This window comes from Equus przewalskii, chromosome X, assembly GCF_037783145.1.
Source record: "Equus przewalskii isolate Varuska chromosome X, EquPr2, whole genome shotgun sequence".
Lineage (NCBI taxonomy): Eukaryota > Metazoa > Chordata > Mammalia > Perissodactyla > Equidae > Equus > Equus przewalskii.
In genome coordinates this window covers 119,432,848-119,442,056 of record NC_091863.1, presented here as the reverse complement: position 1 = coordinate 119,442,056, position 9,209 = coordinate 119,432,848, and the positions used below count along the sequence as shown (strand labels likewise).

General features: G+C 56.1%; 1 protein-coding gene across 6 annotated transcripts; it reads right to left on the bottom strand.

Annotated features, from left to right (window-relative positions):
- Positions 1-1,985: 1,985 nt before the first annotated feature.
- Positions 1,986-7,126, bottom strand: LOC139081208 (melanoma-associated antigen 10-like). 6 transcript variants are annotated; one of them, XM_070606718.1, is made up of 5 exons: positions 6,844-6,904; positions 4,924-5,016; positions 4,281-4,785; positions 4,023-4,092; positions 2,200-3,949 (listed from the first exon to the last, which is right to left on the bottom strand). In XM_070606718.1, the coding sequence occupies exon 5, from the start codon at positions 3,882-3,884 to the stop codon at positions 2,778-2,780; it is 1,107 nt and encodes a 368-aa protein (XP_070462819.1). In that variant the 5' UTR covers positions 3,885-3,949; positions 4,023-4,092; positions 4,281-4,785; positions 4,924-5,016; positions 6,844-6,904; the 3' UTR covers positions 2,200-2,777. The 6 variants fall into 6 exon arrangements, with proteins under 6 accessions (XP_070462817.1, XP_070462819.1, XP_070462816.1 ...); XM_070606715.1 differs by lacking the exon at positions 4,281-4,785 and having other exon boundaries at positions 6,844-6,942; XM_070606717.1 differs by lacking the exon at positions 4,281-4,785 and having other exon boundaries at positions 6,128-6,897.
- Positions 7,127-9,209: the final 2,083 nt, after the last annotated feature.

The window sequence follows — 9,209 nt, the reverse complement described above, 5'->3', positions numbered from 1 at the left end:
CAGGCCCCAGTAGATTATAGGCACCATCAGACTCTACACACAGCCCATTTGGCAAACAGCGAGTGTGTCGAAGGCTCCCAGGGAGGAATGACCAGGTGTCTAAATGTCACAGTCCAGAGTAACCTTTTCCATGAAAGCGGCTGTGGCTCTCCAGGATCGAGGGTGAGCTATGGGAGGGCCCGGGGACCCCTGCAGGGAGTAGGAATGCTCTGTGTCGGGGCAGGGCAGGAGGTTCTGTGCAACCTTCAGAGGAGGCAGCAGTGACGAGTACTGTCAGCCAACAGGTTCCAGAGTTGGATGGGAGGACACACGGGGGAAGACCAGGGGAAGGGTGCTGTCACACCAGAAAGAGCTGGGACTGGACAGAAATGGCGAGACCTGGAGTCAGCTCTCAACAAGCCTCGGACCATCCCCAAATTGTATTTGATTCTCATTGTTGCCTTCGTTCTTTAGGCCTGCTTTCACTAGCTGGGCCTCAGGGTCCTAATTTTGTCACCTGAGAGACATCATGGAGAACTGGGAAGAAAAATGAATGAGGAGTCAGAAGGTGGGCCGCAGGCTGGGATGAGTGGCAACAGCGTGGGCTCTAGATGAATCCAGACCGAGGTCTAGTCTGTCTGTCGCTTACTAGCCATGTGATCCTGGGAAAGTTACCAAGCGCTATGACCCTCGGGCTCTTCCTCTGCGAAGGCAGTGGGTTGGTGAGCCCTGTCTTGTAGGACTGCGGGAACGGATGGGATGTGTGGAAAACATCTGGCACAGTGCCTGGTATACATGGGAACTTTGAGGACTGGCAGTTATTTCTAGGATTGTTTTTCTTTTTACTGAGGAAGATTGGCCCTGAGCTAACATCTGTGCCCATCATCCTCTATGTTGTATGTGGGATGCTGCCACAGCATAGCTTGATGAGTGGTCCATAGGTCCGCACCCAGGATCCAAAGCTGGGAATCCTGGGCCGCAGAAGCAGAGTGTGCGAGCTTAACCACTATGCCACCGGGCCAGCCCCTCTAGCATTGTTTTGATCCCAGATTTTCCACTCTCTCTTCTGGAATTTTGCTTGTTTGTTATCCAGGTCATACCAGAGAATATGTAGCTTAAGAGGACATGGAATAGCTAATCAGCCAAAAAGGATGATTCATAAATAAAACTCAGTAAATCTTCCCAGCTAGAGGATATATGTGAAAATTCGGGGGTGGGGGAGTCTTCCCAGCTGGATGGAACACAGAGCTCCTAGAAACAGAGTCAAGGACCGACTCCTTGCCTCCCTCCAAGCTGCTCTTCATCCAGACCACTACTTCCTTTCATTTCACCCCACCAAAATCTAGCCCTTGATTACAATTGGCCAATTAAACTCAATTAAGATTAACACCTAATTTATGCTGTGGGCTCTGGGTCTCCCAGGCCTGGGAGAGGAGTGCCAGACCACTTTCTTCTAGGTATCACTTCAAAGGAATGTGACCATATTTCTCAGGAAATCCTTGCAGATGATGGATGTCAAACACCACGTTCTTCAGTGTGTTCAACAGCAATGCGACAAGAGCCCAGGACACCTTCCCTTCCTGCCCAGGTGGAGATTTCTCTCTGGTTACCTGTGATCCCTAAGAAACTCTTCAGAGAAATTTTCCAGTTCAGACTTGCCCCTCAGCCCTAAGACACACTGTGAGTCTGGCCATTGCCACCACCGAGCTTCATGACAACCAACTCCCACAGAAGGAATCACAGTTTCCCGAAGCCCCACACTGCCCTGGCTCGGGGCGTTTACACGTGAGCGGGCTCTCCTGGGGCCGCACCACCTCCCACCTTCTTTGACTTGTCCTGGAGGGGACACCTCACCATTTTCCTTCTAGGACTGCGGCTCCTAGACTCTCATTCTATGGTTGTGAGGGGGCCCTGCTTACCCTCGTGTCCCCACAGCTGACACAGAGCCACCAGAGAGCAGAGGCTCAGCGAATGTCTGGGGACGAAATGAGCCAGTGAGCAGAGAGTTGATTTGCTTCTATTTAATTTCTTCTACATTCTTGGATAAGTTAAGAAAATCTTGGTATATATCTCTTCATTTTACACAATGATAGTCTAAAAATGATAATTCAAAAAGGAACCATTTAAATTTTTTCTCTATTTTACTGCTAAGTTCTTTCACATTTCCAGTGAAATTCCTATTCCAATGTCAAGTTATCTTGTTACAAAAGAAACAAAACAGAAGGTATTCCTCTTTTATTTTTCCACAAAATGGCAAAACTTTCTTTTAAACTGGGTAAATAGCAATAAATGTGTGACCAATGTCATTCATAAACTTAGATTTGGAAGCTAACACATGTTCAATTAAAAGTAACAACATTTTAAAATGCAAAAAATAAAAGAAGAGGGGCCCGCCGGGTGGTGTAGCGGTTCAGTTAGTGCCCTCCACTTTGGTGGCCCAGTTTTCATGGGTTTGGATCCCTGGCACAGACCTATGTGCTGCTAATCAAGCCATGCTGTGGTGGCGTCCCACGCACAAAAGATAGAGGAAGACTGGCATAGATCTTAGCTAAGGGACAATCTTCCTCAAGCAAAAAGAGGAAGATTGCCAACAGATGTTAGTTCAGGGCCAATCTTCCTCACCACAAGAAGAAGAAAAGCAGAAAGAAAAAGAAGATGATACATTTCAAAGTCACCCCTATGGAAAAGGAACACAAAGCTGTTATGCCCTATAATACCCTCAGCCCCAGCCTGGCCCTCCACTGCTTAGATCATTGACTGCCTTCCTAAAACACAGAGTGAAGAATCTGCTTTAGACTTCACTCAGGGCAGGAGGAGCTACTGGGCACGGTACTACAACTTGCACTGGCCGTGTCAGTAGCATTATCCGTGCTGGCAATTCTGGCCTGAACTCTCTCTTCCTGATCTCTCAAAGCTTCCTCATACGACACTGGGAAGGACCTGGGGTCACTCCCAATGGCACTGGCCAAAAACTCCAGGAGACTCATCTTGCTGGTTTCAGCGTGGGCCCTGGGACCCCACAGGAACTCGTAGCGAGCAGGATCGCTGTTGGGTACCTGCCGGTACTCCACGTACTGCTCCTGCACCCAAACTTTAGTGATAAGCTCCCTGGGCTCCCCGTAGATGAAGTGCTCCCTCCCGGCACGCACCCCCATGACACTCAGTGCTTCCCAGACGTCCTCCTCGGGGGCACAGTCGCCCTGCAGGAGGATGACGCCCAGGAGCATCACCAGGAGGCCGGTATTGGGCATGCTCTGCTCATCGCTCAGCATCCCATCGTAGGTGAGGCCTAGGGTGGTGACCAGGACATAGGCGTGGTCGCTGGGGTCCACTTCCTTCACGTCAACGCCAAAGACGAGCTGCATGCACTCAGAGGCTTCACTGAAGATCACAGGGAAGTGGTCCTGGTAATCTCTGAGGACCGTATTCAGCATCTCTGCCTTTGTGGTGGGCTCCTTTGTGCGATACTTGACAAGCAGGAACTCCACCAGCTCAGCCACCTTGTCATCAATCACGTTTCTGGGAAAGGACGCAGTGTATGGCAGGGCCTGCGAGGTGCTCGGACCCTCCTCTCCTCGGCTGCTGGAGCTGTCGTCTTCAGACTGGCTCAGTGGAGGGGAGGCCATGGCAGTGGGGGAGGGGCAGGCACTCTGAGGGCTCTGGGGAGGACTCGGGGCCCCAGCGACATCATCAACCTCCTCTGGTGTGCTCAACAAGAGAGGATAGCAAGAGGAAGAGGAGGAGGAGGGGAAAGAGGAGGGGAAAGAGGAGGAGCAGGTGGAGGACGAAGAAGTATCCTCTTCCACAGCCACAGGAAGCAGTGCACCCACTGGGCCCTGCGTCTCGCTTTGGGACTGAAGGCCTTCCTCAAGCATGTAGCGCCGTCGCTTTGGAGCACGAGGCATGATGACTCCTGTCAGGGCAGCCGACAGGAGTGTGGGCAGGAGGCGACCAATGGGGACCCACGGGCCTGGGGGGAGAGGGAGTGTGAGCAGCCTTAGGTGAGAAACGCACCCTTGGCGGCTCTGACAGAGGTGACTTACGGGCCTCCTCTTAGGGACGCTCTCGGCTTCACAGGGCTCTGTTGTCCAGGGCGGCCTCTGTCCTAGGGATCTGAAGGAAGAAGTGAGTCGGCCCCTCAGGGAGCACCCAGCACAGCCCGAGGTTCTGGGGCTGACTGTGGGCTGGGGTGGGGTGGGCTCCAGATCTGTGGGGTCTGACAGGAGGGCTGGGCTGGACTCTGTGAGGTCGCCAGAGCTCTGGGGTGGGCGGTCCCCTCTGAGCTCACTCAGGGTCCTCACCTTTCCCCTGGCTGGTCCTGGGCCCCACCGTGCTGCTGCCCTGAGGCAGACCTCTCAGAACAAGACCACGCACCCCTGAGACTGAGTAGAAGGAAGCGAGGGGGCCCACATCTGGCCACAGTTGCAGAGGGGCTAACAGGAGGCACCAAGGGACAAGAAGTGCGACCCAACTCTGTGGGTTCCACCTGTCCTGGGATGGGTGGTCCACTCAGTCTTCACCTCGACACCCTGCAGGGCCTGGGTCAACTCCTCTGTTGACCTGAGGCCACCCTCCTTAGGACAAGACACCGGAAGAGGAAGTGAGGGGGACTGAATCCACCCACCGATCCCGGGTGTCCCCACGGCAGACAGCAGGGTGGGGCTGGCCTGGGCTGCACGTGTCCCGGTGTGTGGGGGGGTCCCCAAACCCTCACCATGACCCCGGCCAGGGCCTGGGATCCTGCCTCTGCTGACCTGAGTCCAGACCCTCACATCGAGGCCCTTGCCCCCTTCCCGAGACACCGACCTGGAAATGAGGAGGGGCTCAGCCAGACAGGCCCTGCCGGGGGTGCCAGAGCTGACAGTAGGGCCAGGCCAGATTTCCATGGGGTCCCACTTTGTCCTGGCAATGGGGGTACACTCACTCCTCCCTCGGGGTCCTCACCTTGGCTCCTGGAATGTGTCAGCTGAGCAGATGTGCTTCCTCAGATGACCTGATGTCGTCCTCGCAGACCAAGGTCCTCACCTCCCTGAGCCTCTGAGAGAAATCGGAGGAGATTGCACATCCACGCCCACCCGCCTGCCCCCACCGCCGCCATCCCAAAAGGCTGGCAGCGGGGACCAGCCCTGTAGCCTGGGGTGGGACTTCCCCCAGTACTCCTGTAGGTTATTCGTCTTTCCTCCTGGCCCCCCGTCTGGGACACCTGACATCTCCCCCTTAGACCAGGCCCTCTCCTCCTGAGGGCCCCCCACCTTCCTGCCCAGGCTAGAAGTGAGCGTGCCATGTGGGACCACCGCTGACTGTTCCTTCCAGGGCTGAGAACAGGGGACAGCCGGATTCTGTGCCGTCCTTTCTTTGCTGAGGTGGGGGGTACCTTCAGTCCTCAGGAAGGGTCCTCACCCTGACACAAGGCAGATCCTGGGACTCTGCCCTCAGCTGACCTGTCGTGCCCCTCAGACCAAGACCTCACCTCCCTGAGATCCCCCATCCCCAACCATATGACGGAAGTCGGAGCAGGCCACGTCCAGCCCTCCCTGCCCCGGGGCCTCCCTGGGCCGAGAACAGGGGAAGCTGGCCTCTGTGAGGTCCCTTCTCTTCTGGGGTGGGGGGAACCTCCATGCCCTCCGTTCCTCCCAAAGGCTCCTTGTCTGGAGTCCTGGCAGATCCGGGACCCCTTCCTCTGCTGACCAGATGTGGCTCCCTCTGCTGACCCGCCGTCGCCCCACAGAACAAGGCCTCACCTGGCAGAGCCCGAGGCAGAGGTGAGTGGGCTGCACCACCTGCCGCCACCCCTGCCTGGGGTCTTCAGGGGTGACAGGGGCAGGGCCGATTTCAGTGGGCCCCCCTCTGCCTGGGGTGGGAGTCCCCTCAGAGTCTTCAAGGTATTCCTAGTTACTCCTGGCCAGGCCTGGACCCTTCCCTTCTGCTAACCCGAAGTAGCATCCTGCAGGCCAAGGCCACGATGCCACTGAGACCCCGAGCAGGAAGTGGACGGGCCACCCCTCCTGACATCCTGCCTGGCCTCGCAGGACTGATCACAGGGGCAGATTTCTGCTGGGGTCGCCTATGCCTGGGCCGGGGGTCTGCTCAGTCCTCCCTCGGGGTCCGGGGACCCCACCCTCGGCTGACCTGAAGTCACAGTCCTCACCTCCCGAAGACTCCGGAGGCAGAAGGCTGGACACGCCTCCCGAGGTGGCCCTCTCTGGGGCCTCCCAAGCCCGAGCGCAGGGCCACAGGCTCCCTCTCTGTCCTGGGGTCCAGGGTCCTCAGCCCTCTCTCGGCGTCTCCCCGGGACTCCAGCAGGCCCTGGGCGCCCCCCTCCGGCCCCTCAGGCGCTGCTCTCTGACCCAGTCCCCAGTCTCTCGGACACCCGGATGCGGAAGGCGGGAAAGGCCGCCTCTGGTAATGGCGCCCCGGGGCCTCCTGGTGCTGACGGCCGGGGTGTGTTTCTGCGGCATCCCTTCTGTCTTCCCTCAGGGTCTTCAGCCTGAGCCCTGGCAGGTCCCTGGATCCTCCCTCTCTGGACCCAAAGCCCTCACTGCTCTGAGACCCCCGGGGAATCTGTGGGGGTCACCTCAGGCCACTAAGCCAGGGGACGCTCAATGCTGATGGCAGGGGCTGGGAGGGAGTCCCTGGGGTCCTTGGCCACCCTGTTCTCCTTCCTCGACCCCCAGCAGGGCCTGGCTCCGCCTCTGCCCCAAGTCCGCTCCCTCCCCCGGGCCCTCCCCAGCAGGCTCCTCTGAGGAGGGGGGCGGGGGCTCAGCAGGACCACCTCCCGTCCCCCAGGGTCCCTCAGGGCTGACAGCAGGGGCAGAGGTGGACGCCGTGGGCCCGGAGCCCTCCCTCCCGGGGCTCCCTGGGCACCTGGCTGAGCCTCGGCTCCTTCCTTCTGCTGCCCCGGATCCGGCCTCCCTCAGTGAGGCTCTCAGCCACCCCCAATCCGAGGCGGAAGCCGGGGTACACGTCACATCCGAACACCGTGGCTAGGGGTCTCCCAGGGCTGGTGGCAGGGGCAGAGCGGCGTCTGGGGATCTCTTGGCCAGCCTTCTGCTGCTCTCCTTGACTCTCGCCCGCCCTGGGCCGCAGCCCCGCCCTGCCCCCTGAGTCTGTGTCCCTCACCCCCAGGCTCTGACCCCCTGTTGGCTGCGGAGGGGGCGGGGAGCCCTCGGCTGACAGCCCTGCCCGGGGTGCCCCAGAGCGCACAGGAGGGGCACGGGGCTTCTGTGGGCCTGTGCTCTGGGGCGGGGGCAGCTCTCCGGCCTCCCTTGGGAGGGTCCTCGTCCACCCTGGCCGAGAAGGGCTGCCGTCCCGGGGAAGGGCTGGATGGGGGCTGCGGCGCCCAGGGCCGAGGGGTTCATGGGAGAAGCCCCCTTCCCGTGGGGTCTCGACACCAGCCAGCCGGACTCTGCGAACCATTTCTTTTCGGGATTGCGTTTGTCCTGTCCAGGTTGAGCAGCTGCGGGGGCTTCGGGATGCTCCTCCGGGTTTATGGTGACCTCCTATTGCGTGCTCAGTGCAGGGATTTTCACTCATTTATCCTCCTTCCTAGTAAGAAATACATTGTACATGTCTGCCCACTGCGGGAGCCCTGTATCTACATCTAGAACACATCTGTAGCTGATATGTGCTGCTAGACTCGTGTGTGGACATGCCACGGGAGTATGCACCTAGGCACTTGTATATGCACGTATGTTCCTATTAGGTCTTTATAGCTATATGTAGACTATACGTGTGTATGCTTATTTCATGAAAGAATACCTTCTCTTTATGTGATTCGCTCTGATACTGCCTATTCCGTTTCTTGTCTATTCTTTAAATTGTATTAAAATGAGAATCTTTTGAAAGGCCAGTCCTCACCCGCTAAGATGGTGTCAGGTGATTATTAGCACAGACTCCGGCCTCAAATGCCTTAATCAACCCATCTTTCCCGCCGTCCCGGTTTTGCCCCAGGGCCACTGGCCTGTGTGTCCTGAGGGCCTGCTTCAGATGTGTGCAGTGAAGCAGGAGCAGAAGTTTGAAACCTTTCCTCCTACCCATCCCGTCATCTGCATCTTTCCAGCCTACAGCCCTTCCCAACTTGACTGCCACTGCCCACATCCCACCCAAACACAAGTACCAGCTCACTGCAGTCTGCAGTCTCCCCCAGGGCTTTCTCCTGTTCTGTTGTTTAGATGTCATTCATATTGTGTGTTGTTTTTGAAGGCTTTATTCTTTTTTAGAGCCTCTTAGGTGCCCAGACAAATAAGAAGGAAGGTACAGAGATTTCCCACTTATTACACCCTGCCCCCTCACATGCATCACCTCCCCCATTATCGACATCTCCCACCAGACTGGGACGTTTGTTATCATTGATGAACCTACATTGACACATCGTATCCCCCAATGCCCATCAGTTACATTAGGGTTCACACTTGGTGTTGTGCATTCTGTGAGTTTGGGCAAATGTGTAATGACATGTGTCCATCGTTAGAGTGTCATCCAGAGAAGTTTCACGGGCCTAAAAGTCCCCTGTGCTCTGCCTGTTGCGCCCTCCCCTCACAACCTCTGGCAACTGCTGTTCTTTTGACCGTCTTCATTGATTGCCTTTTCTAGGATGTTCGTATAATTGGACTCACACAGTATGGGGCCTTTTCAGATTGGCTTTGTCCACTTGGCGCTATGCCCTTAAGGTTCTTCCATGTCTTTCCATGGCTTGGCAGCTCATTTCTTTTTTGCACTGAATCATATTCCATTCTCTGGATGTACCACAAATTATTTACCCATTCACCTACTGAAGGACATCTTGGTTGCTTCCAAGTTTTGACAACTATTGGCAAAGCTTCCCTAAATATCTGTGTGCAGGGTTTTGTGTGGACATACATTTTCACCTCTTTTGGGTAAATACGCATATGATTGCTGGATCATATAGTGAGAATACGTATGTTGGGTTTTGTAACTGCCAAACCATCTCCCAAAGTGGCTGTACCATTTTACATTCTCATGAGCAATGGATAGGAGTTCCTGCTGCCGCACTTCCTCGACAGCATTTGGTGTTGTCAGTGTACCAGATTCTCACTATTGTAACAGGTGTGTAGTTATTGTGTGTGTGTGTGTGTGTGTTTACTTTCATTCTCCATTCTGTGGCTTCCCAGGGTTGATTTTGGGAGTGGAAGACAGGTCACCACAGGGGCTGTGGATTAATTCTCAAGACTTGACAACACAGGACATAGACCACTCTGTTTCCTCACCCA